Source organism: Ranitomeya imitator, chromosome 7 (assembly GCF_032444005.1).
Source record: "Ranitomeya imitator isolate aRanImi1 chromosome 7, aRanImi1.pri, whole genome shotgun sequence".
In the NCBI taxonomy this organism is placed as follows: Eukaryota; Metazoa; Chordata; class Amphibia; order Anura; family Dendrobatidae; genus Ranitomeya; species Ranitomeya imitator.
The window spans coordinates 147,853,621-147,877,324 of NC_091288.1; the positions used below are offsets into that span (position 1 = coordinate 147,853,621).

At 42.0% G+C, this 23,704-nt stretch overlaps 1 protein-coding gene across 1 annotated transcript in view; it reads left to right on the plus strand.

Moving 5' to 3' along the window:
• The window catches only part of TMEFF2 (transmembrane protein with EGF like and two follistatin like domains 2), a 1,231,017-nt gene extending 1,207,777 nt beyond the window's left edge, over window positions 1-23,240 (plus strand). The window contains exon 10 of the mRNA XM_069733894.1: window positions 19,967-23,240. Coding sequence (XP_069589995.1) covers window positions 19,967-20,063 — 97 coding nt within the window. The 3' untranslated portion in view covers window positions 20,064-23,240. The remainder of the gene's footprint in view (window positions 1-19,966) is intronic.
• Window positions 23,241-23,704: the final 464 nt, after the last annotated feature.

Below are 23,704 nucleotides of genomic sequence, written 5' to 3' on the forward strand. Positions count from 1 at the left end.
CTGTATGCAGATAGATGTTTGCCTGTATAAAGTAATACAATGCTGACAGCCTGAATTTGCCCTAAAATAGCCATGATAACTGTATATCTGCCTTATGCTGTGTTAGCTCTGTAATCTCTGTTATTCATGTTATTGCATCCTGTCACATGCTGTAATGTGCCAAGTACTGATGCACTGTTATTTCCTTTGTAGTTTTTACCTGATCATCCATTATATCGCATATTTAACAATATCATCTACTATTGTTGTTCATTGTTCACCATCTCAATAAATATAGACTTAAGAACCTATAGAGTCTGCTTAATGAGGAAATGGATGAAGGTTTATCTGTATGCTAGAATCCACACCGCATCATACGTGGAGGAAGGCAGAACAAACTGTCATCAACAACAAAGGCTTTTGTATGAAGTATTAAATACATTTCAGCAAGTGTGTTCAAAACGTTTCCCTCCCCCGCCTCCCCAGTTTCTTTCCCCTTGTTTCCTTTATTTACAAAATTCAGTAAAAATATTTAAAAAGACAAAACGTTTTCCCTGTGTCATTTCCCATTATTACACATAAATTAATTTATGAACATCTATGGTTTGATTTCTTTGCCTGTGTGGATCGGATGGTTGTTACCGACATCTTGTGAGAATTTCATGTCAGTAGCATCTATTCTTTAGAAATATATTTACTTAGAAAATTGGGGACGTGTTTAATACTTATTTTGCCCGCTATACATACGGTACTTACAGCGATAAAAATGATCAAATCAATTTTATGCAAATTGAATTTGAGTCAAATTCTAAACTGTTTGCATTGTCTTATTGAAGATGTCTAACCTTTAGACAGTAAAAAGTTTCACTAGAGAGTTTAAAAGAGTGTCAAATTTATCAAAAGGGTCTCATGCTGATTTATAAATCTGGTGCATTTTTTATCTAAGTTTATACCATTTGTTAATTGGCTTACTTTATATATTATATATTTATCAACTTTTAAGTATTTACAATCTAGATTCCCAATAAGTATGTCTTTTGCATGTGGGAAGAAACCGGAGAACCCAGAGGAAGCCCACGCAAGCAAGAGGAAAATATACAAACTTCTTGCAGATGTTGTCCTGGGTGGGATTTGAACCACTGAGCCACCGTGCCACCTTTACAATAGTGGTACAATGGTGCTAATTCTGTATAGTTTTAGCACTTCGTATTGTGTTTTAGAATTTGTTTAAAGCACATAATAAATATGGAGTAGAGCATAAAAAAAACATTTGTTTTCCTTAACTTAGGCCAGATGCATCATGCATATAGTCTAATCAATTAACCCAATGTGCATTGGTGTGCTGAAGAAAAGGGTACCCGATATCCTTTTTCATCTATTTTGAAATTGAAAGTTGCTAAATTTTCTAAATCTTGGACAAAAATTCAATTTTCTGCAATTAAATTTGCACCGATGTCAATACTGCAAAGTCTTTGGATACCCAGAAAATTCATGCATACCACTCTGCATTAAAGTTGCAAGAAGGTCTTTCAATAAACATTACCTTCTGGGTGAATGATACTTATGTAGATTTTTATTTAACTTCTCCTGTCTTTTAATTTTATGTTCATTATTATTATGCCTTGCTGATGGTGTTATTATTATTATTCCTTGTTTACTGGTTTTGGTAGCCGTTTATAACTGCAGTACTTGTGATACCTTTTACCAGGATGGCTGGGCTTATGGTTGTGTTCTTTTGTCAGTAGCACTAAGTACTTAGTTCATACCCTTAATATGTGATATTTTATACCCACTGTGTTTTGGTCTCTTTGTGTGCATATTTGTTTTTAACTTTCGATATCATTTCAATAAAGTAATCTATTTGTCACATTTGTATATATGACATCTAAAGTTTAAAATACACCACCAAGAAATTAGGACCTTTGCTGTGGTAGAGAGGTCTTCCATGCATCAGAATTCCATTGAAAATATAGTTTGATTTTTAAATTGGCATAGAAACAAATTAAAAGTTTCAGCCATAAAGGTCTTTTTGCATTTCAATATTGACTAAAAAAAAAAACACTTTGTCTATTTTGCCTCTTATGTTGGCTACAAGATTCCAATCACTAAGTAGAATTTTGGTGATTATGCTCCTCTGGTGATTATGTACTTTTCTGGAGACCCTTCCAATGTACTATGGTTGTATGCTATACAGCATATCTCAAAGACACACTAAATTACAGGTGCCAGAATATCATAATTGAAGGTAGACTTTAAAGGGGGCAAATTCAGTTTAATGCAAAGGACCCCACAATCTCTAAATACAGATTTGTTTGTGCTCAACCAACATAACAAGTGCAGTAATGTATATTCAGTAAGTCTTTCCAATAAACCTTAGTAAAAAACATATATTTAACAAGTGCGTGCTGTCACCAAACTAAAGCTTTAATGTATTCAGGAGAGACGTATGTTGAAATGTTAAAGAATCTTCCTTTAATGACATATTGATTTTGCTGTATCTGAAATCTTCTTGATGTTAAGCACCGTGTCAGTCAGTCAATCACACTGACTTAGGCTAAGAATAAAAATATAGTAAGTAAGAAACAACAATGAATAAAATGTTATAGTAGCTACTATATATTCAATTTGAACGTAAGCCATAACATTAAGTCATGTTTAATGCCCATTACACATTTATTATGTGCCTGCTACTTAAATGGTGATTTGTGTAGACTGATCCCTAGGGTATGAGCAATTTTAACTCTTTTCATGCATACAGTTAATTTGACAGTTTAATTTCTAGAGGAATGAGTTGTCAGAGAAAGACTTCATAGTACATCATGGTTGAGAGTGCTATATTTAATTTGATGTATGACAATCTGTATGGATCATGGTAGAAATACTGATATTGTGTGACAGTCGATAAATATAGGGCGCATCCGTTCATCAGATACAACATTCGTTTACTGAATAAACAGGTTTGTTCAGGTGAACCATTAAGATGCCATCAACTACTTTCTTGTTTTAGCTCTGAGGCTGTCAAATTTGAAGACATGATGCTGCGATAACATGTTAATGTGGAAAACACAACAACCAGTTTGTGTTTTGATGGTTGTAAAAGAGCTGAATTAAAAAGGAATATTATATTTTTTAAATTAAAGTGTAACTGTCAATTTATTAAAGGATTTTATGTATTTTAGGCACTGAATTATATTTTTGATCAGTGGGGGGTCATGAGACCCTCACCAAATGGTCAAAACACTGATCTGATGCCTGTAGCTTTTGCATGAGCAACACACACACAGGCTCAATAGTTAGCCTATGGGTGTTAGGACTGGCGGAACGCACCAAGACAGATGGTATAGATGCGTTCGCAGTCCGGGGTCCACCGTGCAGGTGAAAACCTGCTGCTAGCAATTAGCAGACTATATGGCGGTACACTAAAGTATACACGCGTGGGCTAACCTCACCCAGCTTGAAAGAAGCAATCCTGTTAAGGCACAGGACCGCGGTACCGCACCTAAAGCGCGAGCAAGTAGTCAGCGAACTCAACCCCAACAGGAATTGAAGTCCGATTAGACCCTTGCTGGCACAACACCGCAACTGGGTGTGTAAGGAAACTGAAGAGCAATATTAAGGCACAAGAGTGCATGCAGTGCCGCACTGACGAATGCCACTAACCACCCAGGCTTGGGTAAGGAAAGCACAGAGGAAGTGCACGGCGCCGTACTGGCGGTCACAGCAACTGGACGCTATAATGTGTGACTAGTGCTGTAGGATAAGTCGGGCGCTAGGTAGCAGCCATACACCTTCCGCGAACAGTCATTCAATAGGGTAGGGGTATCCAAGGACGACTTGCACTCACAACATACACACATTAGCAATTGTAAGACAATACTAGCGCATGGCAGTGCGGTCATGCGCAGTTTATATAGCTGCAGCACAGGAAGTGGCCACAGCACCTTTGCCCTTCCAAGACCTGCCAAGAGGACCAATGGAATGTGCTGCAGAGCCTGAGCACATGACCCTCGATCTCCAACGGGAGATCTTACCCTGGGCATGCTCAGTACGTGCAGACAAGGACTTAGTCCCAGAGAAGTCCGCTCGCTGCTGACCAGCACTGACTTTAATGGCAGAGACTGGAGAAGCAGCAGTAACTCTCAGAACAGAGTGAGAATGAGCAAGACGCTGGGACCGATGTCCTTGCTGAGCAGACTCCACTGCGGCTGGACAAGAATGGGAGACCGCAGCTGAGGTGGCTCGAGATTCCCCCTGTGCAGAAGCGGGAACTCGACCCCTAACATTACCCCCCCTCCTAGGCCCCCCCCCTCCTTGGGCCTCGCTACGTTCGAAGGCAGCAATGAGCTGCGGAGCCCGAATGTGCTCAGCAGGCTCCCAGGACCTATCCTCAGGGCCGTAACCCTTCCAGTCCACCAAAAAATTTTTTTTGCCACGTACCACCTTGCACCTCAAGATAGCGTTCACCTCGAAATCGTCCGTAGACGAACCCGATGTCCCGGCAGATGACTCAGAAAACCGGGACATGTATACGGGCTTAAGGAGGGACACATGAAAGTTGTCGGTGATACCAAGGCGTGGAGGAAGAGCCAGACGGTAGACCACAGGATTAACCTGTTCGAGGACCTTGAAGGGACCCAAGTAGCGAGGAGCAAATTTAGTGGACTCAACTCGCAGCCTGATGTTACGGGCGGAGAGCCACACCAAGTCGCCAGGAGCAAAGGTCGGGGCGGGGCGCCGATGAGCATCGGCGGAGGACCTCATTCTCTCCTTAGAGGCCCGAATGGCATCCTGAGTGTGGTCCCAAATATCCCGTGCCTCCACAGCCCAGTCTGCCACCCTGGAGTCAGCAGAAGACACAGGCATGGGCACAGGAACACGCGGATGCTGACCATAGTTGAGGAGGAATGGGGTTTGTCCAGTGGAGTCGGCTACGGCATTGTTCAGCGCATTGTTCTGTCCATGATAGCAAGGATGCCCAGTCATCCTGCCTGGCTGAAACAAAATGTCGCAGGTATGTGACCAAAGTCTGGTTGGCCCTCTCTACCAACCCATTCGTCTCGGGATGATAAGCGGAAGAGAGATTCAACTCAATACTGAGAAGACGACACAGCTCTCTCCAGAACCGAGACGCAAACTGGGGACCCCGGTCACTGACAATTTTGTCAGGCATACCATGTAGGCGGAAGATGTGCTTAATGAACAACACAGCCAAGGCCCGTGCAGAAGGTAACCGTGGTAGCGGCACCAAATGCACCATTTTCGAGAAATGATCGGTGATGACCCAAATGATGGTACAGCCGCGAGACTTGGGCAAACCCACGACAAAGTCCATCCCGACCATCTCCCAGGGCCTATCTGCCACCGGCAAGGGATAGAGCAACCCAGCTGGCCTTTGACGCGGAGATTTATTTTTGGCGCAGGAGACACACGCCAGAATATAATCCCTGACATCCTGGACCATATGCGGCCACCAGTACGTCCTCGCCAGTAGCTCAGATGTCCTCTTTGTCCCAAAGTGTCCACCCACTCTGGACGAATGAGCCCAAGAGAGAACCTCCAGTCGCAAATTAATGGGCACAAAAGTCTTGCCCGGAGGCACAGACTCAAGCGAAACCGGCGCTACGGTTCTCAGGCTCTCAGAAGGAACAATAAGCCGAGGCTCCTCTTCCTCCTCTTCAGTTGACATAAGGGAGCGAGAGAGAGCATCAGCACGAATATTCTTCTCCCCGGTGAGGAAATGAAGAGAAAAGTGGAACCGGGAAAAGAACAAGGACCATCTGGCTTGGCGAGAATTTAGCCGCTGGGCTGTTTGTAAGTAGACCAAATTTTTGTGGTCAGTGTAAACCTGGAAGGGAAACCGTGCACCTTCCAGAAGATGTCTCCACTCTGAAAAGGCCAACTTCATTGCTAGCAGCTCCCTATCCCCGATGGAGTAGTTTCTCTCCGCTGGCGAGAAGGTCTTAGAGAAGAAGAAGCATGGATACTTCCGACCTTGAGCATCCTTCTGATAGAGGACTGCTCCAGCACCAACGGATGAGGCATCCACCTCCATTAGGAATGGTTTATCCACATCGGGACGATGTAAGATGGGAGCGCTAGCAAAATGGGACTTAATAGAAGTGAAGGCCTTGGAGACCTCTTCCGACCACAATTTAGGATTCGCTCCCTTCTTGGTGAGGGCTACCAAGGGAGCTACCAGAGTTGAGAAGTGGGGAATGAACTGGCGGTAATAGTTAATGAAACCCATAAAGCGTTGCACCGCTTTAAGAGAATGGGGCTCTTGCCAGTCCATCACAGCCTGTAGTTTGGCAGGATCCATAGCCAATCCCTGGGCGGAGATGATATAGCCCAGGAACGGCAAAGACTCCTGCTCAAACATACACTTCTCCAACTTAGCGTAAAGAGAGTTTGCCCGTAGGAGGTCGAAGACTCTGCCAACATCTCTCCGGTGGGAGTCAATATCTGGAGAAAAGATGAGAATATCATCCAGATAGACTACAACTGAGGTGGAAAGCATATCCCGGAAGATGTCGTTGACAAAGTCTTGAAAAACGGCTGGGGCATTACAGAGCCCGAAGGGCATCACCAGATACTCATAGTGCCCATCTCTGGTGTTAAACGCCGTTTTCGATTCGTCCCCCTCACGGATGCGAATCAGGTTGTAAGCACCCCGCAGATCTAATTTAGTAAACACTCTAGCTCCCCGAAGCCTATCGAAGAGCTCGGATATCAAGGGCAAAGGATACTTGTTCTTAACGGTGATAGCGTTAAGACCCCTGCAGTCTATGCATGGACGTAGTTCCCCATTCTTCTTCTGCACGAAGAAGAACCCTGCCCCAGCAGGTGACACTGACTTCCTGATAAACCCTCTTGCCAGATTCTCTTGAATGTACTGAGACATGGCCTCCGTCTCCGGGAGAGATAATAAATAAACTTGACCCCGGGGAGGCTCCGCACCAGGCAAGAGATCGATAGGACAGTCATAGGGGCGATGGGGCGGAAGGGTCTCCGCTGCCTTTTTGGAGAACACGTCTGCGTAAGACCAATATTGCTTGGGGAGAGAGGATAGATCTGCGGGTACCTCAGTAGTAGCAACCTGAACGCACTCTCGGTGACACCTACCCCCACATGATTCACCCCATCCCAGAATTCTGCCTGAGGACCACTCCATGTGAGGAGAGTGGTACCGTAGCCAAGGTATCCCCAACAGGACCTCATCAATACCCTCAGGAATGATGAGCAGAGAAATAATCTCCTGATGGGATGGCGACATGGACAGAGTAACAGGGATGGTCTGATGTGTTATCTGTGCGGGGAGTGTCGACCCATTCACCACTCGTACCGCTACTGGTTGAGATAGCATAACCAGGGGTATTGCGTGACGTTGGGCGAAGGCAGAAGACATAAAATTGCCCTCCGCCCCAGAATCCTCGCAGGGGTCTACCGAGTGGGAGGATGAGCCAAAGGTAATTGTCCCCTTAAAGGACAATTTGGAGGCAAACATCGCAGTGTCTAGTGCACCTCCACCTACTACCACTAGACGCTGATGTTTCCTCGACCGCTGATGACATCTGGTGGCAAGATGTCCTGACTGTTGGCATACATGGCAACCCTGGAGTGCACGAGCGGTCTGGGACTTAGATCCCGCTCGTGACACCACCTTAGGTTCCAGGAACTCAGGAGCCTGGACTGGAGATTCCAAAGGTTTGGCGAAGGTGGGAGCCAGCCGAAACCTTTGCCTACACTGGGCTCGCTCTAACCTCCGCTCGTGAAAACGGAGGTCAATGCGAGTAGATACTGTTATTAACTCTTCCAGTGTGGCGGGAATCTCCCTAGTGGCCAGAGCATCCTTAACGTGGTCAGCCAGCCCCCTCCAAAATATAGGGATAAGGGCTTTATCCGACCACTCCAGCTCAGATGCTAGAGTACGGAAATGGACGGCAAAAAGGCTGACCAAGGACGAGCCCTGAGTCAGTGCCAACAGTTGGAGCGCCGTGTCATGGGTGACACGAGGTCCTAGAAAGACATGTTTCAGAGTGCTCAGGAATAACGGAGCACTCTGCACCACATGATCGCCACGCTCCCACAGCGGCGTAGCCCACTGCAACGCCCTGTCCGACAATAAGGAAATTATAAAGCCCACCTTAGCCCGCTCTGTAGGGAAACGAGAGGCCAGAAGCTCGAGATGTATTGAGCACTGACTCACGAAACCCCTACAGGACTTACTGTCACCAGAAAATTTCTCTGGTAGCGGGAGGCGAGATAGCGTCGGTACAGGGGCGGCAGTGGACAAGTTAGCTGCAGCCACACTTGCAGCCTGAACAGCGACAGCAGTAACATCCACAGCTGAGGTTGAACGCTCAAGAGCCGCCAACCTTCCCTCCAGCTGCTGGATGTACCGCTGTAAACGCTGGTCGTCCGCCATTTTACTAGCCAGACCCTGGCGCTAGTATTCTGTTAGGACTGGCGGAACGCACCAAGACAGATGGTATAGATGCGTTCGCAGTCCGGGGTCCACCGTGCAGGTGAAAACCTGCTGCTAGCAATTAGCAGACTATATGGCAGTACACTAAAGTATACACGCGTGGGTTAACCTCACCCAGCGTGAAAGAAGCAATCCTGTTAAGGCACAGGACCGCGGTACCGCACCTAAAGCGCGAGCAAGTAGTCAGCGAACTCAACCCCAACAGGAATTGAAGTCCGATTAGACCCTTGCTGGCACAACACCGCAACTGGGTGTGTAAGGAAACTGAAGAGCAATATTAAGGCACAAGAGTGCATGCAGTGCCGCACTGACGAACGCCACTAACCACCCAGGCTTGGGTAAGGAAAGCACAGAGGAAGTGCACGGCGCCGTACTGGCGGTCACAGCAACTGGACGCTGTAATTTGTGATTCGTGCTGTAGGATAAGTTGGGCGCTAGATAGCAACCATACACCTTCCGCGAACAGACATTCAATAGGGTAGGGGTATCCAAGGACGACTTGCACTCACAACATACACACATTAGCAATTGTAAGACAATACTAGCGCATGGCCGTGCGGTCATGCGCAGTTTATATAACAGCAGCACAGGAAGTGGCCACAGCACCTTTGCCCTTCCAAGACCTGCCAAGAGGACCAATAGAATGTGCTGCAGAGCCTGAGCACATGACCCTCGATCTCCAATGGGAGATCTTACCCTGGGCATGCTCAGTACGTGCAGACAAGGACTTAGTCCCAGAGAAGTCCGCTCGCTGCTGACCAGCACTGACTTTAATGGCAGAGACTGGAGAAGCAGCAGTAACTCTCAGAACAGAGTGAGAATGAGCAAGACGCTGGGACCGACGTCCTTGCTGAGCAGACTCCACTGCGGCTGGACAAGAATGGGAGACCGCAGCGGAGGTGGCGGAGGTAGAGGGTGGAGGGTGGATTCCCCCTGTGCAGAAGCGGGAACTCGACCCCTAACAATGCGTCTGTACAGACCTTTGTGAGAGTGAATCCATAGACTCACTAATAAATCTATATATCGTCTATGCAGTGTGTAGCTCATACTGAAGCTGCTGCCTTCAGAGCAGTGTTTGTTACTGATCAGTGAGGTTCTCTAGACCTGGGCTCCCACCAAGCAGAAACACTATGTAGCCCCCATAATACTGTATATAAACACTGTCAGGCTGCTGCAGTGCAGTACAGTGCAACCTCCACCAGGGGGAGCTTGAGAGGAAAGTGAGACTGCACACACAGGACAGCAGAACAGACGCCACCAAGTGGCGAGAGAGTGGTCAGACAAGCTGAGTCAAAAGCACGAGATAGCACGACAGTATAATGGGATTAGACAGATGGATAGTCAGGACATAGCAAGGGATCAGTAAAGCAGGGCGAGCAAAATACGGTACAATAGGGACAAATCAAGACAGAGTCAACAGCCAAGCCAGGAGGTCAGATTCAGAGAATCAAGCAGAACAGACAAACGCAGGGAAAGGGCAGACAGAGGGGATAACAGACACAGGACAAGTCAGGGTTCACAGTAGGACAAACCAAGAGTTTCCAGAGTCAGGTTCACAAGCCGAAGACAGAACTATAGCTGACACTGCCAGCAAGATTCATGGGCGCTAAATAGCAAACCTGAACCCAAAATGAGGCAGAGCAAAGTTAACCCTTGACATGATCCGTCCAAAAAAGGGCAGACACTAATAAACCCTGGAACGGATCATGACAAACACATTTATAAAATGACAGTGGCATAACCTTAGAAGTTGCTTTCCTCCTTTCCATCTTTCCTTAATTTCATGTAATTTTACATGGACTGAAGAATCAAACATTTTGTATGCCTTATTTTATAGGTGTAATATCCAGCACTGGGAAGACCCACCCTGGAATCACTTACGTAATATGTTGGAAAACTGCATTATTAGCATTCCCCCAATAATGCTACATACTCTAGATTCCCAGATGCCCTATTTATGAACAGAAAGAATTCTGTTAATAAAATAGACTGGATGTGAGTGTTAAAGTAGTAATAATATTTACATTTGCAAAGTAATAATAACATATACATAACACTTATTCTTTAAACAGTATCCGTCACTTCTATTTTTATTTCATAAATCAATAGAACATATGAAACTAAACAACTTTGGAATAAATCTTATCAGAGAAACCCGCTTTTTCTCCACCAGGACTGAAAATTCTCAAGTCATGGGTGAAGTCTGTATTCAATGGAGATGTTTTTTTTTACATTACCCAAGTAGAATAGTCTCAGTAGCAACTGTCATCTCTTATCTCAGCAATCTATAAAATGCCATAGCTGATTACAGATTTTAGCCATGAATTGAGAACTTTGAATGATCAGTCTAGGAGTAGAAGGAAGAAGATTTATCTGATAATAAAGTGTTCAAAGTTTAATATTTATTGATTGCTTAATAAATCAAAAGTACTCAATGGATTTATTAAATAAAAATTAAAACTACTCTTTCAAGAGGAATATTCTAACTGCTATTGATAAAATTTCACTACAATGTGTAAACAACAATTGTGACCTTTATGAACATGAGAAAAAAAATCCAAACCCTAAAGGCCACCATATACATTAGTCTGATGTGTTCAGATGCCTCCAGACTCTCCCCCAACAGATGATGTTGGGGAAGAGAATAATATACCGTGATGGAATTCCAACAATTGATCCTTTTGTTCTCTGGCAGATAGTTACTCTCAGAGCAGTCTAGACGTGGCTCTGTCATAGAGAACATTAGAGCACTTGGGGAAGCTAACTGTTGGTCAAACAATTGTTTGGCTGACAGCTATCTTCTGTGTTTGGTGGACTATACGCTACGGACTCTTTGGCTTGCACATGTCTGTGGACTGTATCTAGTATTATTGCTTGGCCTTATGTATGGCTGACCTTCAACTAAATGCTAATATCCTACAATCAGGAGTCTAAAGGACTGGTTCCTCACTAATAACATATTAACACTTAGTCAATAACTATTAGTTTGGAATCTTGAGCATCATTAATCAGTGCTGAAAGTGTCAGGAGCTATAAGAAAAAAACACTGTGATAAGGACAGTCATAACACCCAATTGTCTATTTAGTTATACATTTCAAAAATTAGCAAAGTTCTAAACAAATCTTCCAGAATTGTTATATTATAGGGAATATAATTATCTAAGGAAACAGACATGTCAAGATGGACAACTGGCCCTTTGTAAAAGAATAACATGTACTAATGTTTTCAGTTTTCACTGTCCAGTGTCCACATGTCTTCTTTCTGCAGCTTACACGTTATTTGCTTTTGGCAAATTTAAGACAGGAGTAAACTGTGCGACACTAAAAGTGCCACTGGGGATAAGTTGCAAGATGGGATATGACTAAAATAAAAGAGACGTTGCAAAGCATTCCGGTGCAGTGGGGAAGTTTGTCAAGTGAAGTATAAAATTCAGTCAACTAGAAACAATAGAAAGGTATATTACTCAGAAAATGTTCCCTGTCATCATAGGTTTGTAGCTACTCAGCAGTGAACATTGATGAGGCTTGCTTGGTTGAACACTGCATAATGGATTAGGCAGAAAATAAAGGATATGGATTAATGTATATAAACGCTAAGAAAACCATTAATATTTTACAGCAGTTGGCCTGTCTTATTCTTTGGCTTCTTGGTAGTCCGAGATACAATATGATTTCATGACCTTATTAATCATTTTTGGCTTTTTTTCTCTTAACACAAATATTAAGCAAACTAGTTATACAAGAATATTACCATATTTTCTGGAACATCAAGTAATTGAAACAACATAAAATCACATCTTAATGTCTTATAAAACATAGTTTATTCATGATATTGCTTTAACACAAGAGTGAAAGAAGCATGCTTTGCATTTCTTGCTTAGATTCGTGATGGATGAAGTCATAAGCCAAAAAGGCTTATGAAGAAATCCAGATACATTCAAGTATACACTAAAATAGTATTTATATTTTAGGGAGGCGTATTAAAATAAAAATGCAGATAACGCAACAAATTCAGCACTGTTTCTGCTAAATGTTATTTAGGTAACTTATACGTTTGTAAAAGCTTAAAATTAAATGTTTTCTTTCATATGCAAATAAATGTTGCAAATTCATTTCAGGGAGACCCTTTTTTATAAATTAATTAAATTCATTACGTTTGTTTCTTTCTACTTTAATGTAGAACTGTTTGATCAGAAAACATTTTCTTTATGTTTAAAACTTTTCTTTTTTTTCTTGGTGCACTATGTATGGACTAAAATATAATTTTTGTGTACTGCAAAAATGTAATTATGACATCAAGTATGTATTTAGGCGATTGGCTCTAATTAAAATACAGGTTCTGCAAATTTGTGGAAGTTTTTCTACTCTTTTACTTATTTATTTTAATTGCTTATACAGAACCATCATATTCCACATCACTTTACAAATAGCGCTTTACAGACTCTCTTATTGGATATTAGGCATGCAAGCCATTGGTTTTATGTAGAGAGTATCGAACCAACACAACGTGGATTAAATTTGAGTAGAACATCCTAAAACCTGCACATCCTGTTGAATTCTACCAATGTGGCAGTTTTTTTTTTTTTAAATCACCCTTGTCATTTTACACATTGAAGCAGATGTTTGTCACAGAATGCTGTCTTACCTTCTCCAACATTTCTCTCCCTCTACACTCCCCAATTTCACTCTTATTCACTTTTCCAGAATACCTGCAAAGAATTAGGTGACACAGCTCTCACATCTTTCTTGCTGTAAAGAGCATCTCATTTCTCCCTTTTAGAAGAGCTTGTTTTTTCCCAATTATCGTTCCATTTTTTCCAAAGACCCATAGACTTGAATTATTATTATTATTTATTATTATAGCACCATATACTTCATGACACTTTACATGTGAGGAGGGGTATACATAATAAAAAAGTACAGTAATCGTAGACAATACAACTCACGACTAGTACAGGAGGAGAGAGGACCCTGCCCACGAGGGCTCACAATCTACAAGGGATGGGTGAGTATACAGTAGATGAGGGTAGAGCTGGTTGTGCAGCGGATGGGTGAAGCGGGGGTTACTGTAGGATGTAGGTTTGTCAGAAGAGGTAGGTGCTCCAAGCTGACATTTTTATTGAAACCATATGTTAGGCGCCAGGATTCTCCCTCTGCACAGGGTAGATCCCAAGCCTTGCCTGCATCTATGGTATTCCATTCTACTTTGAGTGCTGTGGGTGCTGCTGAGCACAGACGTCGGTTCTAGCATCTTGCTCAGTCTGTTATTCTTCTGGTTACTGCTGGCTCTTCATCCAAGCCTATGGTAACCAGCGGTGGACAGTGATGAGCGAACACTCTGGATACTAAGTGCATAAATCACCCTACTGAGCATGCTCGTGATGTGGCGACATCTCTTTGGTGGTCAGTCATCAGCTGCTCTCGTGATGTGGCAGCTTCGGATGGGTCCATGGGCAAGGTCCTGTCCGACTGGACTTGATCTGCACATGTAAAAGGTTTTCAGAGGTGCACACCAGTGCGCTGGTATCAACCTAATCATATGTGTGAGTGTACTTTGAAACTGTGTGCTCAGGTTTGGCTGATAGATGTTAGAATTCCGGCACCTCCAGAGAGGAGTTTGTTTGCATGGATTTAGGGCTGGCATATAGCCACTAGAATTCCGGCACTTTCGGAGAGGAGTTGTTTGAATACTGTTACTGACTGTCTGACCACTGTTGCTACCTGCTCCATTGGTGAACTTTGATCCTCTGTGAAGTTAACAGGGATCGTGTCTAGCATCATATCTTTCATTGCTGTGTGTGAGTGTCACGGCTCTATTGCTAAGCTTCTGCTTGGTTGCTTTGTGCGAGTGACATGGCTCTATTGCAGAACATCAGCTTCGATACTACATAGTAACATAGTAACATAGTTATTAAGGTTGAAGGAAGACTTTAAGTCCATCTATTTCAACCCATAGCCTAAGCTAACATGCCCTAACATGTTGATCCAGAGGAAGGCAAAAAAAAAAGCATGTGACAAAGAGTAAGCTCCACTTTGGGGAAAAAATTCCTTCCCGACTCCACATACTGCAATCAGACTAGTTCCCTGGATCAACGCCCTATCAAGGAATCTAGTATATATACCCTGTAACATTATACAGTTATATGAAAAAGTTTGGGCACCCCTATTAATCTTAAGCTTAATGTTTTATAAAAATTGTTTTTTTTGCAACAGCTATTTCAGTTGCATATACCTAATAACTGTTGGACACAGTAATGTTTCTGCCTTGAAATGAGGTTTATTGTACTAACAGAAAATGTGCAATCTGCATTCAAACAAAATTTGACAGGTGCATAAGTATGGGCACCCTTATCATTTTCTTGTTTTAAATACTCCTACCTACTTTTAACTGACTTACTAAAGCACTTTTTTTGGTTTTCTAACCTCATTGAGCTTTGAACTTCATAGCCAGGTTTATGCAATCATGAGAAAAGCTACTTAAAGTGGCCACTTGCAAGTTGTTCTTCTGTTTGAATCTCCTCCGAAGAGTGGCATCATGGGCTCCTCAAAACAACTGTCTAATGATCTGAAAACAAAGATTATTCAACATAATTGTTCAGGGGAAGGATAAAAAAAGCTGTGTCAGAGATTTAACCTGTCGATTTCCACTGTGAGGAACATAGTAAGGAAATGGAAGAACACAGGTACAGTTCTTGCTAAGGCCAGAAGTGGCAGGCCAAGAAAAACATTAGAAAGGCAGAGAAGAATGGTGAGATCAGTCAAGGACAATCCTCAGACCACCTCCAGAGAGCTGCAGCATCAACTTGCTGCAGATGGTGTCACTGTGCAACGGTCAACTATACAACGCACTTTGCACAATGAGAAGCTGTATGGGAGAGTGATGCGAAAGAAGCCGTTTCTGCAAGCAACCCACAAACAGAGTCGGCTGAGGTATACAAAAGCACATTTGGAGAAGCCAATTTCTTTTTGGAAGAAGGTCTTGTGGATTGATGAAACCAAGATTGAGTTGTTTGGTCATACAAAAAGGCGTTATGCATGGCAGCCAAAAAACACAGCATTCAAGAAAAACACTTGCTACCCACAGTAAAATTTGGTGGAGGTTCCATCATGCTTTGGGGCTGTGTGGCCAATGCCGGCACCAAGAATCTTGTTAAAGTTGAGGGGCGCATGGATTCCTCTCAGTATCAGCAGATTCTTGACAATAATGTTCATGAATCAGTGACAAAGTTGAAGTTACGCAGGGGATGGATCTTTCAGCAAGACAATGATCCAAAACACCACTCCAAATCTACTCAGGCATTCATGCAGAGGAACAATTACACTGTTCTGGTATGGCCATCCCAGTCCCCAGACCTGAATATCATTGAACATCTGTGGGATCATTTGAAGAGGGCTGTCCATGCTTGGCGACCATCAAACTTAACAGAACTGGAATTGTTTTGTAAAGAGGAATGGTCAAAAATACCTTCATTCAGGATTCAGGAACTCATTAAAAGCTACAGGAAGCGACTAGAGGCTGTTATTTTTGCAAAAGGAGGATCTGCTAAATATTAATGTCACTTTTCTGGTGGAGTGCCCATACTTATGCACCTGTCAAATTTTGTTTGAATGCAGATTGCACATTTTCTGTTAGTACAATAAACCTCATTTCAAGGCAGAAACATTACTGTGTCCAACAGTTATTAGATATATGCAACTGAAATAGCTGTTGCAAAAGAAAAAACAATTTTTAAAAAACATTAAGCTTAAGATTAATAGGGGTGCCCAAACTTTTTCATATAACTGTGCTTTTCCAGAAAGGTATCCAGTCCCCTCTTAAATTTAATTAATGAATCACTCATTACAACATCATACGGCAGAGAGTTCCATAGTCTCACTACTCTTACAGTAAAGAATCCGCATCTGTTATTATGCTTAGACCTTCTTTCCTCCAGACGTAAAGGATGCCCCCTTGTCCCTGTCTCAGGTCTATGATTAAAAAGATCATCAGAAAGGTCTTTGTACGGTCCCCTCATATATTTATACATTAAAATAAGATCACCCCTTAGCCTTCGTTTTTCCAAGCTAAATAGCCCCAAGTGTAATAACCTATCTTGGTATTGCAGACCCCCCAGTCCTCTAATAACCTTGGTCGCTCTTCTCTGCACCCGCTCTAGTTCAGCTATGTATTTCTTATACACCGGAGACCAGAACTGTGCACATTATTCTATGTGTGGTCGAACTAGTGATTTGTATAGAGGTAAATTGATGTTCTCCTCATATGCATCTATGTCTCTTTTAATGCATCCCATTATTTTATTTGCCTTTGTAGCAGCTGCCTGACACTGGCCACTAAATATGAGTTTGTCATCCACCCATACTCCCAGGTCTTTTTCATTGACGGTTTTGCCCAGAGTTTTAGAATTAAGCACATAGTTATACATCTTTACATCTTATTACTTCTACCCAAGTGCATGACCTTACATTAAAGCTCATTTGCCATTTTTCAGCCCAAGCTTCTAGTTTACATAAATCATCCTGTATTATAAAATTTTCCTCCTCTGTATTGATTACCCTGCAGAGTTTAGTGTCATCTGCAAATATTGAAATTCTGCTCTGAATGCCCCCTACAAGGTCATTAATAAATATGTTAAAAAGAAGAGGGCCCAATACTGACCCCTGTTGTACCCCACTGCTAACCGCGACCCAGTCCGAGTATGCTCCATTAATAACCACCCTTTGTTTCCTATCCCTGAGCCAGCTCTTAACCCACTTACACATATTTTTCCCTATCCCCGTTATTCTCATTTTATGTATCAACCTTTTTTGAGGCATCTTATCAAAAGCTTTTGAAAAATCCATATACACTACATCCACTGGGTTCCCTTGGTCCAATCTGGAACTTACCTCTTCATAGAAGCTGATCAGATTAGTCTGACATGAACGGTCCCTAGTAAACCCGTGCTGATACTGGGTCATGAGGTTATTCCTCTTCAGATACTCCAGTATAGCGTCCCTTAGAATGCCCTCCAGGATTTTACCCACAGTAGAGGTAAAGCTTACTGGCCTATAGTTACCGAGTTCAGTTTTTGTCCCCTTTTCGAATATTGGCACCACATTTGCTATACGCCAGTTCTGTGGTACAGACCCTGCTATTATGGACTCTTTAAAGATTAAAAACAATGGTCTATCAATGACTGTACTTAGTTCCTGCAGTACTCGAGGGTGTATCCCATCTGGGCCCGGAGATTTGTCAATTTTAGTGATTTTTAGACGCCGCCGCACTTCCTGCTGGGTTAAGCAGGTGACATTTAATGGGGAATTTTTATCACTAGTCATTTTGTCTGCCATGGGATTTTCTTGTGTAAAAACTGAAGAAAAAAAGTCATTTAGCATATTGGCTTTTTCCTCATCCTCATCCACCATTTCACCCAGACTATTTTTAAGGGGGCCAACACTATCATTTTTTAGTTTCTTACTATTTACGTAGTGAAAGAATATTTTGGGATTATTTTTACTCTCTCTGGCAATGAGTCTCTCTGTCTCAATCTTTGCTGCCTTGATTTGCTTTTTACAGAATTTATTTAATTTTCTCTATTTATTTAATGCCTCATCACTATCTACTTCCTTTAATTCTCTAAATGTTTTATTTTTGTCACTTATTGCGCCCCTTACAGCTCTATTTAGCCATATTGGTTTCCTCCTATTTCTAGTATGTTTATTCCCATACGGTATATACTGTGCACAGGTCCTATCCAGGATGCTAATAAACGTCTCCCAATTTCTTTGTGTATTTTTATGTCTCAGGATATTGTCCCAGTTAATTGCACCAAGATCCTCTCTCATCCGTTGGAAATTTGCCCTCCTGAAGTTTAGTGTCCTTTTAACCCCTCTACTACACATCTTATTAAAGGATACATGAAAACGTATTATTTTGTGATCACTATTCACCAAGTGACCCCCAACCCTTATATTTGATATGCGGTCTGTGTGTGTGCAAGTGACACTATTTCATGTGCTGCTCACTGAGTGACTTTTAACTCAGTGTGAGCAAGTAATCGCTCACTGCATTCCATTGTTCTCATTAGATGCAGTTTTAAATCTCTGCACGGTGGACCCCGGGTCGCGATTGCACTTCCTCATTAAATCTATTTAGTGGAATCCGCCAACCCTAACACCATGTTGGTGTAAATACGGTCTTTTGATCGCTTGTTACTGTTTTTTATTGCAGTGTAGCGGTGACCAAAAGAACATAGTTCTGGCGTTTTGACTTTTTTCTCATTACGACATTTAGCGATCAGGTTAATTTTTTTATATTGATAGATTGTGTGATTTTGAAAGCGGCGATACCAAATATGTGTATATTGGATTTCACCGTTTTAAACGTGCCCTAAAAACGCATTTCTTCAGACTGGCCTACCGTCTCAATGCTTTAACCTAACTGTCCCTGTGTTGCCCATTCAAGATTCTTACCATAAACAGATTCCTCGCATCATGTTCTCATACACTTTATGCAGTTATTAGCCATCTGTGTCTGTACTGTTACATACTTAGGCAGTTAACTGGTTCATGCAGCTTTACATGAACACCCGAGCCTTACACTATGGCTGGTCCGAACAACTAAACCAATTGTTACCATCCACCTCTCGTGTCTCCCCTTTTCCTCATAGTTTGTAAGCTTGCGAGCAGGGCCCTCATTCCTCTTGGTATCTGTTTTGATCTATTTGTTTATTTCAATGCTGTAATGTCTATTGTATGTACAAGTCCCCTCTAAAATGCAAACTGCTGCTGAATACGTGAGTGCTATAGAAATAAAATTAATATTATTATTATAATCTTTCTCATTTAGTTGATTTCTCAGACACCACATACTGTACAAAAATTCTTTGACCACAGTTTCATCTTGCCCTTTCCTCTCTCTTCTTCTCTTTCCCTTTACTGGCTTAGTACAGAGTCACAGCTAATGTCTAAAGATGCTATTTAGGTCCTTATTTATTTATAAAACCTAATTTCTCAATCCTCTTATTATTTATTTTACTTGTCAGTGATTTTTTTATTGTTGCTATGATGCCCTTTAAAGGGACACTGTCACCTGAATTTGGAGGGAACAATCTTTAGCCATGGAGGCGGAGTTTTCAGGTGTTTGATTCACCCTTTCCTTACCCGCTGGCTGCATGCTGACTGCAATATTGGATTGAAGTTCATTCTCTGTCCTCCGTAGTACATGCCTGCACAAGGCAATCTTGCCTTGCCCAGGCGTGTACTATGAAGGACAGAGAATGAACTTCAATCCAATATTGCAGCCAGCATGCAGCCAGCGGGTAAGGAAAGGGTGAATCAAACACCTGAAAACTCCGCCTCCATGGCTAAAGATTGTTCCCTCCAAATTCAGGTGACAGTGTCCCTTTAAGCATTTGAATTAGGATAATGTTAGATTGATAGCTTGATAGATATTCATATGTGTTTGCAAATTGTCTCAGGCCAAGACTTAATACTCATGGAGGTGTTTACTATGTCTTTCAGAAAATGTCCAAGAAGCAATCGGATCCACAGGCAAAAGCAAAACACAGGCCACTACAGTTCAGATAACACTACAAGAGCATCGACACGGCTAATTTGAAGCATGTTTCCACATTGGCAAAACTTCCAGAGGAGACCTTGGACTACATTGATATTAGTCAAGACAAGGACAAAAGACCTACACATGTTGCCTTGCATTTGTGGTAATCTACACCAATGAAAACATGTACTACAGATATATTTGAATATGTATGGATATATTTGAAATAGTATACATTGTCTTGATGTTTTTCTGTAATGTAAATAAACTATTTATATCACTTAATATAGTTTTTCCTTTTTAATGTATTTGTTAAAATAATAAATGCTCAGAAATGAGAATGAGCTATTTGTATTTGAATGCTTACAACTAGTTGTCAGTGTGTTGGATCCATAGCAATGTGGTACAGCCTAACTTTTGTAAGGTTAAAGGGAACCTGCCAGTCGATTCATACTGCCAAAACCATCAGATATTGATTGCATGATTGCAGCAAAGTATTTTTTTCCTCTGAAAAAAATTCTCAGGATTTAAATTAAAACATAGTTTGACACATTGCTCTAGTTGATTGACACTTTATTCCTATGTACACATATGATAGAGACCTGTCAATCCACTGGAGTAGAGCAGGAAGAATAACGGCCAAGGGGGGCACCAGACTAGTCTCTTCTCTGCCTGTGATCATTAAGCTATGTTTTCTCTGAAACATGCTGGCAATAATGCAGCTAGACTATGATTCATGCTGCCTGTGGATTGAGCAGAATGAATTGATTGATGAGTTTCCTTTAAACCAATTTCTTAACAGTGAAAATAAATATTGATTCTTCCTCTGGTAGCTAATAATTTCCATTATGGCATAATATCATGTATATAAATCATTTTATATTTTTTGTATGAAGGACCCCGAAATGGGGTGGGCTTATGCCACCTATTGAAAAAATGTTTCACCTCTTTCCTTTAATTTATATATGGCCTGAGATGTTAAGCATGCATGAGTGAGTATTTGCTATTTACATTTTTTAGAACACATTTAGACCATTAATTAATTAATTAATTAAAAGAAAGAGCTTGAAAACTCCATTAAAGAGATGTCTCCAGTTTAATTAATTCAGGACCCTAGTTGAAATAAAGGCAGTACATTTTCCCCTCCTGCAGCTCTAGTGATGTGATGCCGCTGTTCCGAGAGGAGTGTGATGTGACTTGTGTCATATGTAGGATACAGCCAATGAACATCCGCTTGTCGATATTCCATCAGAGCAAATGTCTGTGATAAAATAATAAGGGAGGCACCTTATGAGAGACTGTGCATTGGCTGAATCCGTCACATGACACAAACCACCGTACAATTTGGGAACACCGGTGCGAACATTGCTGTAACAGCACCATTGCATAAGGGGAATATAAAGATTATATTTTAATTAGGCTCCTGAATTGATTAAGTTGGGGTTGCCCAGTAGTGGACAGCCCCAATATAACCAGTGGTGCTATCTCCCACTTTCAGCCTTATATAATGAGGAGGTCATGATGGATGCTGACAATGCAAAAAAGAGTACAATTAAAGCTACTGTTGGCATAATTACATCCCCCTGCTTGTTTTTTTAATGAAAGTTATATCTGTTTACAAACTTTAGAAGTGAGGTGATGTTGGGTGATGTGTATCCTATCACGTGGAAGATATGGCAGGATACAAGTCACTGGTGAAGAGGAGGCAGTATGTTATGATGTAAGGAGGTGACGCACAAGAAAAGTCAGGGGCGATTACCTTCTCGGCTCCGTGCCTGGAACCATTAAGCTGTGCTACAAGTTCCCCAGGGGGCAGACTTAGAGACTGGGACAGGAAGGAAGCTGGGCAGAGAGCGGGAAAGGTGCACGCGCAAGGGTCAGAGCAGCATGAGCAGCGGTCAGAGCAGGGTGCAGCTGCGCTCCGGGAGAGAGAGAGAGCTCCTGGTCAGAGGACAAATACAGGGAGGTTGCCCAGAAAGACTGCATCTTGTGAGTACATGAAAGCGGACTCTGCTGTGACTGGAGAGGGGCGCTTTGAGACCTGTGCAGAGACATTGGCCCGTGCAGAGACTGTGACCCCCTGGTACCCATGGTATCCGTGCAGAGACTGTGACCCCCTGGGACCCACGGTATCAGTGCAGAGAGTGTGACTCCTGGTACCCACGGTATCAGTGCAGAGCCCTTGATTCCTGGTGAGAGACTTAATAGACTGACCATCGTTTTCCCGGGATAGACTGTGCTGTAAATGCTAAAGACTCAGAGCCTGTGCATACCATATTAACTCCCGAAATCCCAGGGAGCGGATTCCTAGAGACTACTCAGTTCACGGACAACAGAGGGATGACAAGTGCTGCTGTTTCTTGGCGCCTACGTTGGAGAAGACATGAAAAACTACTAGGTAGAGGGCACCATCTATGATAATTTATGTGTTCAACCTGCTACATGCCAAAAATAAACTCACAAAAAACACAAAAAGAAAAGAACATGCAATAACGCAGGGATCAACAAGTATAGCAATATTTATTAATTACAAGTCCTTTAGACAGCACACCATCAAAAGTTAAAAACATTTAAAAAACATACATAAAAAAATTACCCAAGAAGACTAATAACCCACAAGAGACCTGAAAACCCTACCAAAAAACCTCTATAATCCTATATTGTCCTGAGCATTTAGCTGCACCAAGATCGTGCTAACCAGTACTCGCTATAAAGTGCAAATGATGCAAACAATTAAATGTGCAATATAACACAAAGCGATCCAATGGTTAGCCAGAAAGGCAAATTCACAAGCAACAGCACAAAGAAAATCATGTACACAGATCTGTAGCTATCCGTTAGAGTATATAGTTACCAAAATAAGATTCCAATGGACATGCTCATAGTTGATCGATTCTCTGAGGTAAAGGAGGTCATAAGGCAATCAGCCCCCTTGTGGCCCACCCAACGCGTATCGTCACATTAGTGACTTCATCAGGGGTAATAGTAGTTGTTATACTTGTTGATCCCTGCGTTACTGCATGTTCTTTTCTTTTTGTGTTTTTTGTACGTTGGAGAAGACGACCCTTCAAGCAAGTCCTCATCAGACTGATAAGTGTTCTTTTTTCAAGAAATCCTGCTTACTTCTCTTACACTGGTAGATTCCCATATTTTTGCACTGTTTATTGTTAGTTATATTCTACTGCTTCCTCCCTGTGAGGAGAACCTGATTCCTGTTAATAAACCCTTCAACTGTTAGTCTGTCTGTTCCGTGGTGACACTCTCAGTACCTGCATACTATTACAATGACATCGCATTAACTTCAGCTTCATGACTCTAATAATCCCAAAGATCAGAAAATATTCTAGAATTAACAACAGAACAGCTATACATCAAGATGAATTTACAATGGTTTTCATTTGCCACTGGATTGGGATTAGGATGAAATGATCCAGCCAGGAACTGGAAAGTTTTCTTTTGGATTCTGCATATCAGCTATCTGTCTAGTTATATCAAATAATAAACTACAATTTAGAGTATTTCATTGTATTTTATGACTTAATAGTTATAATATTTAGAAAGTATGAATACTAATTGTTGAAAAAAAAATCAAAAAGCTAAAATGTCAGTTTTCCAAATGCCATATAAAAGTCTGCAAACCATGTATAACACAACATCATTCACAAAATTTTAATTTGCAGCACCTACTGTTAGGGTTGGCG